This window comes from Fulmarus glacialis, unplaced genomic scaffold (genome assembly GCF_000690835.1).
Source record: "Fulmarus glacialis isolate BGI_N327 unplaced genomic scaffold, ASM69083v1 scaffold10044, whole genome shotgun sequence".
In the NCBI taxonomy this organism is placed as follows: Eukaryota; Metazoa; Chordata; class Aves; order Procellariiformes; family Procellariidae; genus Fulmarus; species Fulmarus glacialis.
Genome location: NW_009209971.1, coordinates 22,945 through 44,673, shown reverse-complemented (window position 1 = coordinate 44,673; position 21,729 = coordinate 22,945). Strand labels below are relative to the sequence as shown.

General features: G+C 41.6%; 1 protein-coding gene across 1 annotated transcript in view; it reads right to left on the bottom strand.

Moving 5' to 3' along the window:
- Positions 1 to 1,229: 1,229 nt before the first annotated feature.
- Positions 1,230 to 21,729, bottom strand: part of CBL (Cbl proto-oncogene, E3 ubiquitin protein ligase) — a 34,960-nt gene continuing 14,460 nt past the window's right edge. Inside the window, 14 exon segments of the mRNA XM_009577019.1 lie at positions 1,230 to 2,073; positions 4,705 to 4,887; positions 5,356 to 5,459; positions 5,983 to 6,138; positions 6,662 to 6,756; positions 7,586 to 7,963; positions 9,102 to 9,233; positions 10,756 to 10,959; positions 11,390 to 11,521; positions 12,065 to 12,152; positions 12,973 to 13,110; positions 14,134 to 14,255; positions 15,781 to 15,937; positions 17,290 to 17,436. Of these exon segments, the coding sequence (XP_009575314.1) occupies positions 1,793 to 2,073; positions 4,705 to 4,887; positions 5,356 to 5,459; positions 5,983 to 6,138; positions 6,662 to 6,756; positions 7,586 to 7,963; positions 9,102 to 9,233; positions 10,756 to 10,959; positions 11,390 to 11,521; positions 12,065 to 12,152; positions 12,973 to 13,110; positions 14,134 to 14,255; positions 15,781 to 15,937; positions 17,290 to 17,436 (2,317 nt within the window). The 3' untranslated portion in view covers positions 1,230 to 1,792.

The window sequence follows — 21,729 nt, the reverse complement described above, 5'->3', positions numbered from 1 at the left end:
GAGATCTCCTTACGGTTTCAGAGAACATTTTCTTCGCTACAGAAAGGAGGGGAGTAAAGAGAGACAGTTCATGCTTTTAAACTGCCTATAACCCACTGCATCAATTTATAAAGCTGTAGATCTAGAGGGAAACCTATACTCTACATAAAACAAACAATTTATGCTCAGTTCCCTTCGCTAATACCTGTTAAGTCCTCTCTGCCAATTGCAAGCTGTTTCTCTGAGATTCTTCAAAAGGCTAAACTGCATCCAACTGCCACAATCACTCCAATATTTCAAGTTGCAACCCTTTGCCTAGTGACTACTGCTGCCCTTAGAGAGATGCAAATAATGCTAGACATGCTTCAAAAGGCTAATAGCCTCTCAGTGTACACAGAGCACTTGTTCGTCTGTCAGGCTGTCATCTGTGTATCCCTGCTTCATTTAAATCCTCTCAAAAGGAACCATACACTTCTTGCACATCAAGCATATATGAACAGAGTTAAATAGCTGAGTATGCAGGTCAGGTTTTTTCAAAGTAACAGCTGAGTACTGACTTTTAAAGCCATGTGATCGTTTTACAAATACAGAAGTTTCCCAGATCTGTTTTAACACAAGCTCTGGTAATACCTTAGAGTAATGGAAATGGAAAGAAGAGCCCCCGTGTTGTTTTGATAGCCATGCAGAGAACTGCTGCATTTCTTTTACTGCAAAGCAGGTAAGATACCAACAAATACATCAGCTGCATATACCAATTCCACAAAACAGCCTGGCACAAAGACAGCTGGCTCCCACAAAAGCTCTCTGAAGGAGATGATGGAATGTGTGTGAAGGCCACTAGTCTGCAACAGCCACCATGCAATTAAGATAAATAAAACATCATATTTACCAGGTGCAACATTCCTAGAGAAAAAGCACATGGGAATGTCCAGTGACGGCTGTTCAAGCCCAGCAGGGCCACAAACAAGTTTGAGCATTGAAGCACAAAATGCTCAAGTCTAAAAAAGGACAAGCAGCAGCCAGTTCTTTGCTCTCACTCAAATTCTTCCCACCCTCTCCCACCCCTCAAAAACACGCAAAACTTTCAGCACGTCTAGCTGCCTGGAATCTGGTGCTGCCAGTGCTGCCAGCAAGAGGACACATATGAGAGAAATCCAACTCCCAGCACTGTCAAGATCAAAATGCCTGACAGAAGCTAGTCATGCTATCTCCAGGCAAAAAGGGAGGACTTGAACCATATGCAATAAATGCTATTATTACAGGCAAGAGGGAAACACCATGGCAAACAGGAAGCAATCGAAATACTCTTCCAAGGTCTCCTATTTATTCCCAGCAGAAAGTGACCTCCCGCTGCTCTAAAAAGCCTGAGCCAGACACACAGCAGCGAACAGATCCAAACCTAGTACCATGAACCACAGGACACACCACACCAACCTTAAGACTTTGTTTCTCAGAGCATTCACTTAGAATTCACAGCACAAAACACTCCCCCTAGCCTCCAGGGCATCAGCTCGGGGATCCTTTGTTGCGATACCTTTCTCTACCAACACCCTGGAAATAAATCTGTTCTCTCAAACAAGAGGTAGGGGTAGAGGACTCCAAGACATATACTGTATAAAACACCATTCTGCTCCATTTCATTCCACTGCTTTGAAATTTGGAACCACAAAAACCTGATAACTGATTCTCTTAAGAGGCAGGACTGACCTCAGCGCAAAGTCTCTAAAGGAACCCCCTTCCCCTTTGGTGCATAGCTGGGCTACGGCTGCCCAGGCAGTTGGTCCACAGAAGTTGTAGGTGCGGAGGTAATGTGCTATGTGGCCACATGCGCAGGGGAGGAAATGGAAACAAACTCCCGGAGAATATTCTTGGCCATTTCAACATTGTTATGTGCAATGACCAGTGCTTTCTGAATGTCCTGATATGAGTAGCCTTGGCTCATTAGATTCTCAATCTCACTGGAGAGTTGCAGTGATGCACTGGTCCCACTGCTGGCTCCGCCTGTTTGGCAGCTCCCTGCTTTCCGCTCAGAATTTATTCTTCGTGGTAGCGGCTTCGGTGGCCTTTCTGGAACTTGAGAGCCATCTGAAAAACCTGAAGGAGAAACAAACGCATCACTTCAAAAAAGGACATGTGATTCTTGCTTGGAACAAAGCGGGAATGACATTAGACTGATAAATGGCACTTCAAAAACATGCCACTGAAAGCTATGCCACTTTATCCAACCAGCCTATCTTCTCACACAACGGAATAACTCAGCTTCCCCTCTCGTGTGCAAAAACGGCTATGGAGATTTTTTTAATTAGGAGGCCACATCAGGCTCATGTATTAAGATAAGATCACATAAATAGAAAAAATTGACAAGGGTTATATGCGTGCGTGTGAGCAGAGCTCAGATATCAGCCGTAGAATAAGAAGCAGAGACCTGTTAGGAAAAAACGACACAGAGAATATGCAACTTTACCAAACATCCCATTTCCTTCTAGAATCAGACAGCAACCGCCAGTTTAACTGTCCAGATGCTGATCTCTCCTCACAGAACTGTTGTCCACATTGCAGGGTGCTGAGGGAGTATATGCACAAAACCAGATCTATCAGTTACAACTCATCCAGCACAATTGTTCCAGCAACTGAATTATGTTCTCTGAAGGGTCTGCTCCTCTTCCTCTGCCAGCCCATCAGCAGGCCAGGGCCATCTACAAGAGCTCCGGCTGAACATCGCGCTACCTAATGGCTGGCGGCTACGGCAGATCAGTAAGCTCAGCCTGTTCTGCCTTTCCTCTTAGTCATTCAGATGTGTTACTTGCCAGTAGCCACTATCATGCACTATTCCTGGGGAGAAAAAAGAATAGCCAATAAACCAAACAAGACACCAAACACTCCAACACATTGCTTAATGTGTTAATCCAACATCTGATAATTTTTGAGTTCTAACCTCCTGTATCATTGCAGAAAGCATTTTTTCCTACTTTGCAAATCACAAGAAACTTTTCTGCATGAATATTTGACATCACCTTAATGAAAGTTTTATTTGTCTTCTGGAGAAACTCTTCAAGGCACTCAAGATAGAGTTTTCTAGCAGTAGAACTGGTGTACCACAGACAAATCCGTAAGACTAAGAATGTCCAAACAATCCCTTTTTAAGAGTGGGCACTGCAGCGCTGGTCAGAAAAGAAGCAGTCATTGTGGAGCCTTTCTGAAAAACTTGTACCAAAAACACTAAGATAGAGAAGACTCTTCAGGAAACAAATTCTTCACCAACCACAATGCAGTTCAATTCCCTAGTCTTCAAAGTACAAGCTTCTTACACATAAAAAGCTTTTTGTACATTTAAGAAAAAGGACTACCCACTTCTTTCCCCCAAATTGTCTTTTGAAATAGCTGTTTCAGCTTGAACTGGATCAAATTTCAGAGACCATGGGTCAATTTGAAAGGGCAACTACTAGCACAGCTTTTTTTGGTAAATGATTAAGAAACTGAACTGTAAGGCACAATGCATGAGAACACAAATCTGCCAAAATGTATCCCATACTAGTCAGGCTAGTTTAACACCAGGCTTCAGCAGTAGCCAATACTCAGTGTTTCAGAAAACTGCATACGCTTCCCAGAGCAGTAACAATCAGCATTTCCACAGTGTTTTTCATTAGCAGATCTCCTAACACTACAAAGCAGGACAACAGCACTGTTATTTCAGGGCTGTAAGAACAAAGAAGGGTAAGCTCAGTACTTCATCTGGGAGCAGGATGTGAGCTCTCTCTGCCCCTTCTTATCCCTGTCAGCCACATTGTACAGACACAGTGACAGACTTAAAAAGTGAGGCAGGGAGCAGGGAGGAGCGGCAAAAACTAATAAACTTCTCTGGACTAGTAAACTCTTCTCTGCGCTGAAGAAGGGCAAGGTCAGGGAAGGGGAAGTGGTGAAGCAGGTGAACAGAAGACTCACTGGGGCAAGTGATCCTGGGTACAGGAGGCTCTGCCTCCCATCTGCCTCCGGAAGGAACAAAAAACTCACTCCTCTTACTTGGCAAATCACCAGGGTGTTCAGACATGCTGAAAGCCCCCCAGTAGGAAGAGTTACAGAGTTTCCTTTAGGGCTGCTGGGCAGTTTAGGGAATAAGTCAAGCGTTATTCAGAAAAGCTCTTGGAGAGACGGGGCTTTGGTTTTTCTCTCGGAGAATGTGCCTCGCAGCCAGAAGGACAAGATGTCCTCTACTCCCCAGGGACAAAAAGCTAACCTTGCTGAGCCGCTAGGTCCCTGCTCAAAGGAACTGACAGCATCAAACAGTACACTTGTGCCATCTGCTGGAAACAACTGCAGCTGAGACTGATCCGGACAGAAGCTGTACAAGGCCAGCCATGTCATCTTTTACTTGGAACAGTGACAAGCAGTAATGTTCTGAAGTTGTTTCATGCCCTGGTATGCCCTGGTACAAAAAGTATGCCATGCCCTGCAGGAAACAGTGGCTTAAGGAATAACCTTTAAGCTGAGGAAAGGTTTTCCTAACTGTGATTTAAATGTGATTTGCTAGCTCAGTGATTAAATGACCAAGGCAGTGCATTCCAAGTTGTAAACCAAACTGAACACCTAAGAACCAGTGTAATTCTGCCTTATAAACCCGACTTTACAGCTTACATACAAAACCTTGAGTCAGTGACAGAAGTTTTGAACATGCGTAGCAAGCCATCAGTACCCACTACAACATGAAGAGTACGGGTGTTCTCTAACCTGTTACAGGGTCATTTTCCAAAGACATTCGGCTGAAGGCAGGCGTGGCATTGGAGATATCAGACAGTGTGCGACGAGCAACAGCAACCGGTAGCGGTGGTTTGGGGATATCATAACCATCTTCTTCATTTTCTGACTCTTCAGGGCCATTGCTGGCAGTGGCTGCTGCCAGTTCCCCTTCATCTAAAGTAAGAGGCACATTCTGAGCTCTGGGACTGAACAGAGCCTCTGTCTCTCAAGGCAGACTCTGTTCCCCTGTAGTCCACAAACATTGACGGGACACAGAACTAAGGTTTTGCTGCCAAAACCCCACATTCAATGGAAGCTCTTTCCAGAAGGTAGTATTAGATTAAAAATACTTATGATAGATGTGGGCTGACAACTGCTGCGCAGAAGAAAAAAAATCTTCAAAACAGCAATTTTTTTAACAACTGTTGAGTATTTTTACAGTGCATTCCAACTAGCCTTCTCAACAACATCCCCACTTGCAGTCTGCAGTACACAGATACAGATGTTTCCACATACATCCTAGCTTTTTTAACAGCAAAAGCAAGTAACATTTAATTTAGCCTAAAATGCTGTTCCAACTGGGACTGGGACCAATTCATTGTACCTCAGTTTCTCAGTTGTTTTTTTAGCACACCCACTCACCAGAAGAGTTGACAGTCCCAAAAGCAGAGGATGCTGGTTGGGAGTGAATGTTGCACATTGCTTCATACATACAGCCATCCGTCTGCTGGTCGCAGTCTAAAACTCTGAGGGAGAGAACACATATTTCCCTTCAGTCGAGGGAGAGAACACATATTTCCCTTCAGTCAAGTGACAGTGGTCAACCATCACCACCTGGTCTCTGTGAGTGAGATTCTGCAAAGACCCCTGCTTCAAAATGAAATCACCACTGTTGTGTGAAAGAATATTTGTTCCAGAAAATGCTCCAGTAATGTCTATTGCAATACAGCATATCAGCTTAAAAGAGTTTAATTGATACCACCAGAACACAACGTTTTAATATAATTTTGAATTTCAGTTGCTGCTGCTCTCAAAAGGTTACTGGCAGAAAAAGGTGGGAGTGGTTATCTGACTCCTTTAATACTGTATAAGGATTCTGCAGAAAAGCAGTAGTCACATTTCATTTACAGTTAGCTACATTAATCTAGCTCTGCTGAATATCACTGGGGCACTTCAGCAAACTGAGCAAGCAAAATCTCCACTCTAGTAAACAAATATGCTTTCCCAGATTGTGAGGAGGAAGCACAGTACATACAAACAGAATCTCACCGTAAACTCTGAGTCTTTTCCAAAGGCATTTTGACTTCTGTTTTTTGTACAGCAGGACCTGGAGGCACCACAGGCAGAGAGGATGGTGACATGTATTCAGTGTCTTCATCGCTTTCAGACTGTTCCCCAGGAGGCAGTTTTGGTACAGGCAGTGGTCTGGAGGCAGAAGAAACAAGATATAAATATCAGAAAAACATTTACGCCAAATCCAATTAATATCAAAATGGCCTTTAAAATCCACAGCGGACGTAACAAGCAGTCATCTTATAGTGATCCTGTCTAAAGAAATAACCTGGCTTTCAGGATTCTCAGCAGCCCAGCTGCAAGGTCATACTGGCACAAGGTCATTGTGCAAAAGGAAGTTGACAATATCACACACATTATACATCACCTACTTCACATAAAGACCAACTCGGAAGTGAATTCATAGAAGAGCTAATGGCAACTGTAGCCTGTTTCCTATTGCCACAGCCAAGGGTAACTATCACCACTATCCACAGATCTTTGGGATGCTGATTTCATCTACTTTCTCTAGATTGTGTATTCTGAATCTGTCAGAGATTGAAACTAAGGCTGAGAGAGTTGTGTCAAATTCTGTCCCTGGCACGAGCGTAGAGAAAGCCCTACAATTACCACTTTGTAAGTTATAAAAGAGCACTTTTGCTAGAAAACAACAGACCTGGCAGCTAAGGAGTAGATCGCATTGGCAGATGAAGAAGGTTTAATTTTGGGGTGTTCACACTCTGGGGTTGTTGGCCGACCGCTGTTCAAGCTCTGAAAGAAAAAAATTCAAACCGGGAATCAGAAACACCACATATACCAGTGTAGTTACAAAGCTGTCAGCCAGTCATTCAACACATCCTCTGGGGGAATGAAGCATCTTCATTATTCCAGAGCATTTACTGCCACCTTAGAAATCCAGTAGGTCTGTGACAGTTTTCCCTCAGTGAGGGCACAAGCAGGGTTTTTCTCCTGTAACCAACTGCCTGTGTACACAAAAACTGCAGGAACTTCGTATCTTTTGAGACTCCAATGACTTTGGCAAATTCAGCCGAAATAGGCCAAAAGGCCAAAATATTAATGGGGCACAAGAGGAAAAGGATGCAGGCAAGCACACACATATGAAGACAGAATGACAATGGTGCAAGTGTCATTTTCTTAGCCAATCTGGCTAAAAATGTACTGGCTTTCAATTTTAGAAAGCTGGAGGTTTTAAAAGGAAAAATTAGGGGAATGAAATCAAAGAAAGCAAAACTGCCTGGGATTTCTTTCAGAGAACAATATGCTGGACTACTAAGTTACACATCATGACATTGGTAATAGTAGCAGATCCAAATTTAACTCAAATTGAAAGGTGAACACTGATCATGAAAATTGTGGCTCATGACTGCTCAAACTGGCACTTGAACCTTGCTCCCAAGAGGTACCAAAGCACTTCCCTGAGAAGTCCTCCCATTATTCTCCCTTGCCTGGTATTCACCAGTTCCTTTCCATCTCTCCCTTGGCACAAGATCACCCTATTCAGATGTAAACTATAAGAAGAGGGCACCTTGGAAGACTTAATTCCTCAAAAATTACCTTCACCTCCAATACGCCTACTCACCACTGGGTTGTCCAGGTTGACCGTGCTCCCAAGCCGATGGCTATCGGCCCTAGAGTCCATCTGAGAGGGCAAGGAAAAGGGAAGCGAGTGTCTGTTTGACAGTTCTCTCCCAGCCCAAGGGTCACCAGGGCTAAGAGCTACAGATGGGGCTTTTGGAATCGGCCTGGATGGCCACAGATCTGCTTGACGGTTGGAGGGCACAGGCGGTGGTTTGTCTCTCGAAGGACAGTCTCCTGGCGTGCAGGGCAGGGGACGTCTCTGAGGTCGACCTTCAGTCCCAATGGAATGTGGCCTGTCTGGAGGCGGTGGCGGCGGGAGATCTCTGAGCGTGGGTGGGATCGGCAGAGGTTTATCCTTGTGAAGAGTACCAGGTGCAGCCTGGAAGGCAGAAGAATGTAAAATATCGCTTAACAAAGGTACTCTAGCCACAAAACAAAAAGAAGGGATGCAAGTGGCAGAAGGGTGAGTTTTGGTTTTCGTTTTATCTGTTTTTACAAGAAATTATCTCAAAGGATGTGGAGATAACTCTCCACATCTCCACAAATTAACCCTCCAGAGACACCTTCTCTACAGGCTTGAAGAGGTAACACAGTAACTACATGCAGCTACAGGGAGGCACTGAACACCCCAGATTATTTTTCTTGAAGGAAAAAAAAAAAAAAAAAACCTTACAGCAGCATTAGATTGGATTCCAAACAAAGGATACCCATCATTTAAAAAAAAGATTCAATTGTAGGTTATTTATACAAGTTAACATTCATCAGTCAGCAATGAATATTCATAGAATTAGATATTTTCTTCTGCCTGAACTTTCAAGCATAATTTCATTACTTCATCCAAACCAGTTGAAGAACCGCTGCCATATCTCAACAGCCAATGATCAAATGCCACCAAGATCACATTACTGCCTTCTGCTAGTCAATCAGAAAACTAGTTACTCTCTCCCAGTCACACACATTTCATTCCTTCCTTAGTTTTCTATGTGAAAAAAAGCTCGATGGAAAAATTTGTGAAGAAAAGTTTGTTCAGGAATATGACACCTTCCCACATCTAGCCTGCTAGCTAGAACAAAACACAAGCCCATAAATGCAGCTCCAAAGGGCATAGGCAGCAGTGGCTGAGGCTGAAAACCAGTGAAGACATTGGTAATAACAATAACTTGATAGTTCAACAGGAGGACACCAGTCACCTTAAGTGAGCAAGTACTTCAGCTTAAGACCAGCTTTTTTCTAGCAATTGCATGGACGAATGTGAAGAAAAGTCAGGCCCTTTAAACAGCAAAAAGGGACTCTCCTACCATGGATTCCACAAGGAAGCATTTGCTTTCAGGACAGACTAGGCTCTTGTGGGGAATGGAAGGAAAGTGGCCTAACAGGACTACAGAAAAGGAGGAAGAAAAAGCCTTGTGTGAAAGTACTTAGGGATGTCACAGAGAACATGTAGCGTTCACCAGAATGCTCTTCTTCCTGCCTGCCCCATCAAAATCATAGCTGAAAGGGCAAACAGTGTGTTTGACCTTTGAAGTGGTCCCAGGACTGGAAGCCCCAGGCGGATTGGACGCTCGCTGCTGCAAAAGATCCAGTCGCGGTGGCACAGGAGGAAGGGTGGCCTGTGGAGCTACTGAGAACGGAGAAGGAGGACGCTCAACCTGAAAAAGAAAAGAATGGAAAAATCAACAAATGACAAAATCCAGCAGAACTCCTTTTCTCTAGAGAGGCTTTCAAGCTCTGTGACTTGTACTGGCTTCAGTATCGCTATTAGTAACAAATTACTATATTAGTAACAACCATACACCAGTAAATGAAGGCAATTTCACAGCACAACAGCAAGCCTTGAAGATCACCAATGGGCTTAGCTGTGGCACACAACTGAAAATGCACACTTAGCAATGGCACAATAAAAGACAAGCTGTTTGGCTGGAGTAACATACCTGCCTTACTGGGCCCTGAGCAGAAGCAAGCTTCTTTTCTTTTCAACACAAGAGGGCATGATCTGCTGCAAATCCCACTTATCACTGCAGGCACCACTGTGCAAACTACCTTGACTACAGTGTCATGGCTGTTGCAGCAATCACTAGTGTGCACCAAAATCTCCATTTTTGTCCCTGGAAAGCTGTTTTTCCATGTAACAAATCGAACAGTGCCTGTTCTTCTGTTTTTCGTAATTGTTAATTATGCTAGTGCTTTCTAACTTTGAAAAGCTTTACACAGGTTTGAACTCATTAATGCCAACAAATACAGAGTAGTAGCCTACTGCAAACCACGACAGGATGTCACACTGAGGAAATCGCTTTGCTTCCCCAAGCTGTGTATACAAAAACCACCCCCAGGAATACAGTTTACTGTACAATACTGTACACTATTTCACAGGGTGGAAGCTAAAGAGAAATATGACCATAGGTAAACCAGCGTAGAGGATTCTTTCTGTCCAGGAAAGGCAGATTATTTTTAACGAATTCAACTATTAAAAATTAGCCAAATTCAAACCCACTTCCCTATGCAGTAAAACAATACTAAGTGCAGATGTGCAAGGGCAACACCATGCTTTTAGAAAAAACCTGCAGAGATCCATAAAGAATGCCTGTCTTGTACACATCTCATGGAAGGAAGTAGCACTAATGGCAGAGAGTTATCACACCTTTATCATACAAATTTATCAGACACCTTATAAAAAGATGACTGTCAAATTGACTTCCTCAGCAAAATAGCCTGCCCTCTGCCCAGTTAGTCATCAGGACCTTGGGAAGACTATATCTGGTTGGCTGTATTCATCACTGTCGAAAAGGGATGAATTTTTGCTGATATGGGTAAACTATGGCTAATAAATCAAAAGCAGCATTGCTAAGCATGCAGAAAAGTGTTATAAACCTAGATCTTACATTCCAATAGGTCAAGCCAGCCTTTTCACCCTTCTAAGGATCCTTTCAAGACAACACACAAAAGATCAAAGATTTCAAAGTGTGATCACTATAGCTTAATAGAACTGACAGTGTGAACTGAACTGACAAAACTGAACCTAAATCCCCATTTTCCACACTGAGTACAATCTCTCCTGTTACAAGGTCTGACAACCCTCACGCACAAATCACCAAGACCACAGAAAACTGATGGAGAACATGCAGTCTTTGTACATACTGCCACATCTACTAGCACACACTCTGGTGACCTTACTTTGGTACCAGCGAGTTCTTTCATCATGAAAAGGGAATCATCAGCTCTGTCGTCATCATCATCATCATAACTGGGAGAAGGAGTTCCTTCTGCCCCTTGCCGTGATAATCCTCCTCCTCCTCTGGGGTCAAATGGGTCTACTACAATTGGCTCCGTGCCTTTGATTTCACAGCGGCAAAAAGGACAACCCTGGCCTTCTGATTCCTTCAGGGAAGAAAAGAGACCTGTTAAAACAGCCACTATGACGCAGAAATTAAACACATAGTTAATATACAAAGAGGTTTAAACCTGCTTTTTGGCAGGTACCTTTCAACTGAGAGGAAGACAGAAAGGCAAACTGTGCTACAAATATGGAGTATTTTCTCTCTGAAGTAGAAAAACAGCTTTTTAGCAAGTCCTCGCACTTCCTGCCTATTCCTAGATTAAGAGATCAGGTATCTAACCAGCTTCTCCCTGTGCTGGTGAAGCTGGCACTGATGCACTGATATTACTGAACTATGAGTTTCTGTCCTCAGTTATGCTATCTTATCTCCATACCTGAAGTAAACAGAATAGTTTTGAGAAGAGAATATACCGCTTCTGTAAAAGAGCAACTAGCTTCACTCAGAGAGATTAACAAGAGGCAATGCCTCACCTGCCACGCAGTGAGACAGGACGTGCACATCAGATGGCCGCATGGTTCAATCTTCACATCCTTGTCATTTTCAGCACATATTTTACACAGCTGAAATGTGGAGCCCATCTCACAATACAATTCATATTGTTCCTTGGGGAAAGATAGACAGACATGGTTGATACTGTAAAATAACAAGATGATTAGTCATACATACAAGAAACCCAACACAAGATTTGCAGGAATAAATAAATTCCAAACAAAGAACACAGCGCAAAAGAGAACAGAAGTCTGCAAAGACTTCACTATAATTTTATGTACTAGATACATCTGTCAAGCTCTGAAAAAAGCTGACTTCAAATTATCCCAGGTTTTCATTTACATGTCCCAAGAACAGCCTAGGAAAGCAGGGCTCAACACATGCTGCATGGCACAAAAGAACGAGTATTTGGCAGAACACTCTAAAATGAAATGTTAAAATCTTTCAGTCCTGCATAAAGCTTTACCTAACCTTTGCAATCTCCTCTGCCCATTCCTACCATTCAAAGATTTCTGCAACTCCTGTAAAATACAATACATCAGCCTTAAAAACAAGCCTTGGGGATACCAAGTATGACAGAATTGTATAAATAGCTAAGGAGGCTAGAAATTAGGAATAAGGCAAGCCAGTTTGATGGGATAGAATACTTTGCTCACCTGTGTAACTTTAATGTGGTCCTGAGGTGTGGGCTCACACAAGCCAGTCAAGTCAGGATTCTGATTCCGTCCATCGGGAAATAAATAACTGTAAACAGTTGAGGGGAAAAAAGATATCTCTCTATATATGTGCATATACACACACACATACATATACACACACACAATAAGGTTTCTTTTGGTGATGGTGGAGGAAAGAAAGAATGACTGTGAGAAGTGAGGGGTGGGAATTCAAGGTATTCTGAATTCAAAAGAAGTTTTGGAAGAATTTTACTATCGGACAAAAATCAAACATGTCATTCTTAAAAACAAAAAGAAGCTTGTTTTTCTCCCTGGCAGCAAGTTTTATTTTAAACAGGATGTTACGGTCCTAGACTAGTCTTCTTAAATCATCCTACAGCGAATCTGTAATATCCAGAGTAAGAAAACTAATGCCATAATACCAGTTGCAGCGGCTCAAATTAAGGACTTGACTGGAAAAGAATCTATGACAAGGGAAACACTGAGACACACTTATCATCTGCTATTGCAAAGGACAGTACAGCTCCCCAGTGCAAAAGATAGCTGTCTGAATATTCTCAAGTGCCAAAACAGTTAGGTATACGAATTATTCCACTGACATCAATGGTACTGTTCACATGATTGAACTGTTCTGCTGAATCAAGGTCTAAATAGAAAGGAAGAGTTAAGAGATGTCCAAAAGGGGGTCAGTGATGTCACTAGTGATTGCTTGACCTCTGCAACATGCTGCCTCTCCTGTGAAGTAGATGATGTGTGATGAACCCAGAGGGTACATTTTACCATTCAACTGAGTTTAAGACCTCACCACAGGATGAAGATATATAAAACAAACTCACAGTGAAAAAGGGCAAAAGGGCAAAAAACTTAATTTTTACAAAGTTACTTACAAGCCTTCCCTGAAGCCATCAATCAGTGCTTGAAAAAGAGGTTTGTTGTGGGGGATTGTCTGAAGAATGTTCCCATCTGCAGTGACATAGCCAATGGCCCACTGACCAAGTCGTGTACAACTCAATCGGAAAATATAACTAAAAAAACACAAAGGAAAGGAAACTTCAGTTTGGACTGGAACAGACAGGAAAGATTAAATGTCAAGTAGGCAGCCTTTGTTTGGTTATCTCAAGATAGCAAACAAAAACTAGTAGGCATAACTTGATGATTTATACCAGCTTTCCTCAATTTACCCCCAGGCAGATCAAAGGAGAACCTTGCAATCTGAAACCAAGCGAGAAAAGCATCCAAGCACTGGCCTCCAGGTGAAATTAAACCCAGAATTCAGAGCACGAAAAGTTAGCATCCTTAAAATAATTTGTTTCAAATTAACTTTAAAAAACCGCAGCCAACAACAAAACCAACAAACAGACTACACAAGGTCTCAATTTTTAAAACCAGCACAGAACTAACAGTATAGTAATAATCTCCAGAAATGAACACTTGGCCCTTCCTGCATAAAGAGAAATCTGTTAGCCCTGTTGCATTGGGCCAAGTTCTATCCAGGTAGGGTAGCCCAAAACTGCTCAGGTCCACAGCCCTCCCAGAAGCATGTGTTGCCCCCCACAGCCTCTGAATGTCCAGCCTGCAGCATTACCTTGCAGCCTACTCTGCCTACCATGCTGCTTTCTGCCAGCACAAAGACTGATCAGCTGCCTTGTCTGTCTGAAGTTGGCTTGAAATGTACACACTGCCTCTGGGGGCTGCAATCCGCTCAGCTCTCCTGGTTTTATGCTTATACACCAGAAAGTTATGGGACCTACAGATACATTCATTTATTCATGGTCCTAAACAGCCCATCATTTAGGCTCATTCTGGCAGTGTCTGCCTCTGCATTCTGCTCATGCCTAAGGGAGCTGTTGTGACAATTGTGGGGGTGGGCAGGACGTAAGTCACCACACGGAGGATAATCTCCAAATACAGGGCAAGCTACGTTTTTCCACAGTTTAATTTCTAAGAAAGGAGGACAAAGACAAAATAAAACCAATCTCCTCAGTCAGCACAGCAATCAACGATGTTAGCAAGAATGATCAAAAAAGCCACTGCTGCCAAGCACTAACCTGCCAGGTTTGTGAATGAATTTCTGAAGCCGGGCTTTCACCTCATCATACGTTAGGAATGCCATATAACCAGGATGAGTCACCGCTAGGCTATTCCAGTTCCTGAGCAAAGAGGACCATGGCTATAGAAACAACAAAGAATTATATTAACCGTGGACTTCTAAAAGGTATCAACACATATAATATTCCTTAATCAAAGGGACCAGTTCTTCAGTTAAAGAAGCAGGTTTCTTATCCTACCATAAATCCAGTAGAGGAACTGAAACCTACTTTCTCATGGAGCAGTCTTAGCATTTGAGTTTCTCTCGTCAGTGATAAAAACATCACCTAAGACAGACCTTAATCAAAATACCTTTAATAAATGCCAAGGGAGAAGTCACTGAGGTCACAAAGAGACAGCTCAAGAATAGCTACCAATTTGTGCTGCTTCTGCAGAGAAAATGACTCATTCCTGAGACAAGCATAAAGACAGGACTTTAATAAGATTATGCACAGGACCAGAAACCACGACTAGTCTGATCTCTAACACCGACTTCCTATACAGCCTCAGGAAAGTGACCTCCCCTCTCTGTCTCTGTTTCACTGTGTGTAAGATGCTTGTGACTATTCCTTAACCACCTAACCTCACTTGGGTGTGGCAAAGATTACTGGCTAGTCTAAGATTTTAATAAATAAACCAGCACATACATGTTAAATATTCCTTAAAATGATGCACAAAAAGTCATAAAAACAGTTTGAAAGCTCTCAATCCTGAGAAGGGCTTGGGTGTCTAAATCTCATCCAATTTTTCCAAATTTCTCAACTTGTCTAAAAGAAGATAGTAGTTCCCCCTAAGAACTTTGCATCTCTTGGAAATTGCAGCAACTCTTAACTTGCTCTTTATGTACTATAGTTGGAAAAAGTACTGAATGAGATCAGCTACATTGCAACACCGAACATGGGAATTTTTCATCTAGATATATCTTAATTACAACCCACCCTATCACATGGGAAAAGGCAAGTCAGAGCCAAAGAAGTAAGTTTTTTCTTGTAAATACCGAATTGCACCATCAGAAGCTGTGTTTTTGAGCTTAGCATTATTAAAGACTGTGGGTTAGAATTTTACCTACTATTAATATCACTTCAGTAATACAGATATTTCTCACGCACAGAACACAGACATGTCCACAACATCCTGGCTGTGTCAGTTCAAAAGCTAGGAAGCCCAAATTTCCATGCTTGTGCTTCATCTTGAACAACCCCCCCACGGAAAATAAATCTGACAAGAAAGAAAAGGACAAGGAAAGACAGACTGATAAACTAAGCTTCACATTTCCTGGCTTACAAAAGTTGTGTCAGAACTTCAGTCTAAAAGTGACCTTCAAAAGGGAAAAACTGATTCATGGGAGGATACTGAATGTGCCTTACAGTTGTAGTATATATTTAGACAATCTTTTCTTCTACAACCAGAAGTATCACACGCTTTTACTGCAATATTTACTCCTAAATATTACTAGAGCTGTTTAGGGGATGAAGGGCAAGACAACCAAATCCCTTACAGCATAAATAATGTCATTTTAGTGTGTAAAATACAGTTTGTCCTGGGAAAAGAGTCTAACCTGAAGCACTGAGACACATTTCAAGTGATTCACACTCCTCAATTCTTACCTGAAAAAGTCGTGTGAAGATATCAAATTCAAATACTGAAATGTAGTCATTGCACGTCAAGTCAATCGTTGACTTCAGGGCCATGGCTTCCAGCCCTGAACTGATTGGATGCACTTCATGCAAGGCCTGACGGAAGCTCTTCCAAGGAACAATAGTCCTGGGGAAAACCAAGCCATCTATAAATGTGGTATGTCTGAAGACCACCACCATGTACATACCTTATATGTTTTTTTTGTGAGTATGCACCTCATGATAATGGAAGAGAGGAAAATCAAAATTAGCCACAAGAGATTTATTCATGTTATGCAAGCACAGGATTTCTTGGTACTGCAAGAAATTAGCAGCCAAATGAACTTTAGACAATTTTCTCTGCATATGCAAAATTTTGGAATGTGAAGTCGAGCTCTGCTTTCTCCTTTCCTTTTTTCTGCAGTCCTATCATGTCAACGCTTGTACACACCCTGGGCTGTATACAACACCATCACTTGATAAGAATATCATAATGTTGCAGCTGGTAGAGAAGGAGTTAACAGTAAGTCTTTTAGTAGAGGTCCAGACAGTTAAAAAAAAATAAAATGCTGCAAACAATTCTCTAGAGGGATTAACTGGAGAAGTAAGAGAATCAGAAGCCAAAACAGAGGCTGCTGTTTAAAGGAATATTTTCCTTCTTTTAAAGTATCAAGTGGAATAGAAACATACAAAGAACATGCCCAGCTTCAGACAACTGTGTTATTCATGAGTAAATATATTATTGCTTTTTGTTCTGACAGCTATTAATTAAACTCTTTATGTGAAGTATCTTAGTTACCTTAGTTGGAAAGCAGTACTCAATTCCATTAACTTTAATCCTCAAACGTTGCTGTGGACACCTCTACATTTCATTTAGTCAGCGTTTTATGAGATACAAAAATTAAAACTGACATTTCAACAGTTTACATGCAAATACACATTGCACTTCACTTTCTTCTTCATTCTATCTTAACAAAGCCATTATGCAAACTGACAAAAGTTCAGAGAAGCAAGAAGAAAGGTGACTAAGTGATTGGAAAGACTAATTGGAGGGGAGATGAAAAGAATTTAATATAACGGCTTAGCTAAAGGACAACTAATATTGGGGACATGGTAACCTTTGGAAGAAGAAAGCAGATTATTTTGCATAGTTTGTGGAGCTTACTTACAAGTTAAAGAATTAAATTAAGGAGAGGAAAATTTAAGCTGAATAATTAAGGGAAATTCTATGACAGTAGAAGAGTCTCCTACGGAAACTGGGGAAAGACCCATCACTCGACACATTAAAACAAGACACAACAAAGAACTCGGAAATATAATGTAGGAACAATCCTGTATCTCACCCCAGAGAGTGGACCAAATGACTAGTAGGTCTCTCCCATCGTTCATTATAACCTGACAAAGACCTTTTTGAACCAGAAAACAGAATTTTTAAAAATACAGAGCATTGTGTGCAGTTTGTTCCCAAATCTCTATTTTTAAGCACAGTTAGGAACTTACTTTTCACCAAAAGCCTTTCTCCAAAATTCTGCAGCATCTGCCTTGGTGATCCGGAATGTGTCTCCCTGGAAAAGGCCACTTGGGAAAATACCTTTGAGTTCTGCCAGCATATGGCTGAATATCAGGGATAACTTTGTCAGGTTACGCCTAAAAAGGACGACAAAAACAAACATTTATTTCAGAAAAGACAGACATGATTTAGCATTCTGAACAAAACAGAAATAGTACCTATTGCAATTCAAGAAGTATCCCAGCCTAGAAAACTCCTCTCATTTGGGACTACTTTTCAAGTATTTACCCAGCATTCAGAACACATCTATCACACGGTACTTATCAGCAAGATCTGTGTTTGTCAAGACATTTTCCACAATGACTAACTTTGCATAACCTCTTTGAGGTGGGCAAGTTATTTCCAAGGCAACCCCCTCCAAGGAAATACATTCACAGAAAATGTCCAAAACCAATATTCACACCTCACCTATTAAGTAACAGCATAATTGGAGCCAAAACCTCATCAGACTCTTTTGCTCTTGGGTCTGAAAATTCCTTATGAGAGCACATAAAACTACTACTGCCTTGGATCATGTAAGCCGAATATCTTTCCAAGTCTCCAGCAGGTCCCAACAAAGTAGATTCGCTCAGAAAATGTCTAACCGATGATAACAGGCCCAGCTCCCAAGGGAAGGTCAAAAACCTGCAGTTTTTTTCTAAAATGGTAGTAACTTACATACAAAAGCTTGACGGTTAGGGCACTCAACTGTATTGTGATGAGTAATTATCCAATTTGAATTACAAATTGGTACCCCAAGTCCCTTCTCTGCCTGATGACATTCATTTATCAGGAGTGCTCTAGTCCATCAGGGTATGCCCTTTATCTAAACTGGAGAGTGCAAGTTGGAGAAGAGGAGAAGAGATATTCTCTGCTTTGGATTTAGTCAACATGCAAAAGGTTTCCAGAAATAGAAGACAGGAGGACTACTGCCCAGCAGGGAGGACACAGCAGCATTGGGAGCATTTTGGGTTATATGCTTCACAAGAAACTAGCATTGGATTGGCATCAAATCCCAGCAGTACAAACTGCAGACCAGGACTGCTTCTTCCCTGCTTGTAGTCTTAGTTACTACATTAAGGAGGTAAGCTCTATGTTGCAACTGTGCTATGCAGAAACAGAGCTAGCTTGGACATCTCAAAGCATCAGGGCCTGTAGCAGTACAGGAATACCACAATAACATCTTCCTACTTAGGAGTCAAACAATAGCACTACTACACACTAGAGAGGTCGTCTTCTACTTGTAGATGGAAAAAAGAAATCTATTCACTAGTGGCATCTCTTTCTCTCATTCCTTTGCCCAAACAAAGGATGACTCTCTTCTCTTGCACTCCATTACATTCTCCAAATGCTAGGAAAATGGACATCCTGAAGAGAGACAGGGATATTTCTAGGCCAGGGGCTTATTTTCATCCCACGTCACATGCTTGAAGGTAAAAGAAGCAACTAGTATCATGCAGGAAAGGACAACTTCTAAGTTATGTCCAACAGACCGGAGCTAGTCAGAAGACTGCATCAACCACCAAGGCATTGCACAGACTCAGTTATGACACTGAACAACAAGTTACTTTGCAGACTTCAAAACACTGAACTATTTAGAGAGGGGTTAGAAGCATCCCCAGTCACACAGTATCTTCTTAATGCCTTGTTTTCCAAGCTCTCTAAGTATGCTACTATTGTAGTGTGCCATCTCCCTGAAGACAGCTGTGTTTGGCAGAAAACTAAGCTCCTCCTAGGTTTCAGCCTTTCACCAATTTCTAGTATTCTGATTGGATTGGTTCCAATTTACTTAATCTTGGACATTTTTCAGACACCACTTGCTCCAGACATGCTATTCCTAATTGAAGTACTTATCCTGTTAATCTGCCTGATGGTGGATCTGACCTCCAGCTAAAGGAGATAGGTAACTGCCTCCAGCCTTTCTGCAAAAATCTCCTTGGACATTTGGGCTTAGGTCTTCTAGCTCCGTGTCATACTTTCATTGAGTCTAAACTCAATTGGAAATTACCTACTTTGCTTGACATATATTCTACCATATACTCAGCTCCACATGAGCCCTTTCTCCATGCTATGATACAGTCTGGGTAGACTAGAAGGTACACAGGGCTCAAAACTATAAATCTTCTTTGACAGTGGTTCTCCTCTCTTACCCTTATTTATTCAACTACATTTTAATTTGCATCTCAGCAACGAAAGCTGCTCAAAGTATTTATAGAAGGTGCCAGCTATACAGCAAGGGATTCTGGTTTTTGTCATTTCATGCATGTCTGATAACAACAGGTGCTCAAGATTAACGTAAGTAAAACTACCCAGATGCTCTCCTGTAGGCTGCTCCATTCAGCAGCTCTCTACTGGATGTGTTACGCATTCAAACTGTGTGTAGTTTAAAGCAGCTATACGATTTGGCTGTTTGATTCTATAAACACCAACTGAAAAGCTTTGTTGTCCACCACTCTTTGTCAGTTAAGCGGCCTCCACAGAGAGGGGCTGTCAGAAAGTCCCCTTGCCTTACCAGCATATCACAATTTCCAGTCATCCTGCTTTTGCAGTTTTGTTATACCTTTGGAGTGCTACTCTAATTCCTCACCTTCTGCTTTTAGGAAGGTTTATTTGGCACGTCTTAAAAAAAACTATGCAGGATCCTGCGTGTAGGAAAAACTAAGCTGTAAGAGAACAACAAAGTAATGGCTTCCTATGTGATCATAATCACATTTATGAAGATCAGTGGCTCAGGACCTAGATTATGGATACACAAAGAAGCTGCAGCAGTACAAAACCAGGCTGTTACCTTATCAATAGTATCTGTTTGTGCATGTCCCCACACTGGTGTAAAGTTAAGTAATTCAAAGTTGTATATTTCTCTTTCCAGTAGCAGATAAGCAACTTTGCATTTACCAGGGGAAGGCTCAGATACTGAGACACAGCCACTGGCTAATCCTACAGAGAAGATGATTTAACTGTAAAGTCACACCCCAGCTCTCTTCCTCCCTCCAGAGGGTAGGTTCCCACCATGTCCCTGCAATGCCTTTGGCTGACAAACACTAGAAAAATTGCAAATCAGAGATTTTAGTGCGGAACTTGTTCCCCAAGCTGTCTTCTGAAAGTCCTCACTTCCATAAAATGACAACGAAGATGACAGTTTATGGCGGTGCAAGGGAAAAAAGCAAACACCATGCTATTATGAATCATTTAATCCATCTACAACTCAAGCAAAAAAGAGATGGTATTTGCTTTTACTAAGTTTATAAAAATGGAGGTTTGAGCAAAAACTGCTAATTATTTTTTTACACTAACATGGAAGTAATTCGTAAGAATTAAATTCTGAATCATTTCCTTGAAGGGTTAGTGTGCAATATTTGTGTGCAGTCTTAGCAGGTAAAGTGGCATCTCACAGCAATGCATTAATGCTAAGTGACTTCCACAAAGTTAGCAATCCTAAAGCTGTTTAGGTATATGGCACAAGCTAGCACTGACTTGCTAGTACTCTTAACACTTGAAAAATCATGTCTTATTTGTGAAAAAATTCTAAGCATGGATTGAAACTAATGTATGTAATATTTGCTAGACAGAAGGAAAATAATTTCAGGCATATACTCTCCTATTGCTGTCCAGCACAGTGTGAAAATTTGGGTATGACCAGGCAAGCACACTAATGCATTTCTGACCCTCAAACAAGAAACTAAGTGAACAAGTCCATGGTTTAAACAAAGCAACAGTTAACACTGCAAGAAGGCCAGGTATATTCCTGTGTTCAGTTGCTTATCACTTCTGCCTAAGAGCCTTCTCCCTTAGCTGAGTTTCAGGAACTGCTTGCACTCAGCTGAGTACATCATTTCAGTGAAAGAAGTATAAACTTCCACAGGCTTAAGGATGGATAAACAGATGATTTTACAAACACAAACACATATTGAGGGACTCAGTTTCCAAAAAAGTTTCTAACACCTGAACATTTTCAATTCTTAAGGTATCATCATTTTTAACAAATATTAGCTGTATCTTAGGTAAGCAACAGGAAAAACACAGGAAGTGAACCTAAAGAGCAGCAAATTGCAGAATATTTTATGTTAGTAACTAGCTTTTACATACAGCTTGTTACCAATCCTGTGCTAAAAGGACAAACATTTTCTTTCAAGAGTGCACTCCTTTATTTTAACAAGCCAAGTTACACATCTGTAAATTAATACAGACCAAAAATGCTTGCAATTACAGCGCACATTTTATATTGGCATATCGAAGTTTAGTGATTATGATTGTATTTTATTTTTAGTAACATCAGCAAAGAGTACATCATTTACCAGCAGTCCTGGTTAACAGGGGAGGTCCTGGATGACTGGAGGCTCTACAAGAAGGGCCGGAACGAGGATCTGGGGAACTATAGACCAGTCAGCATG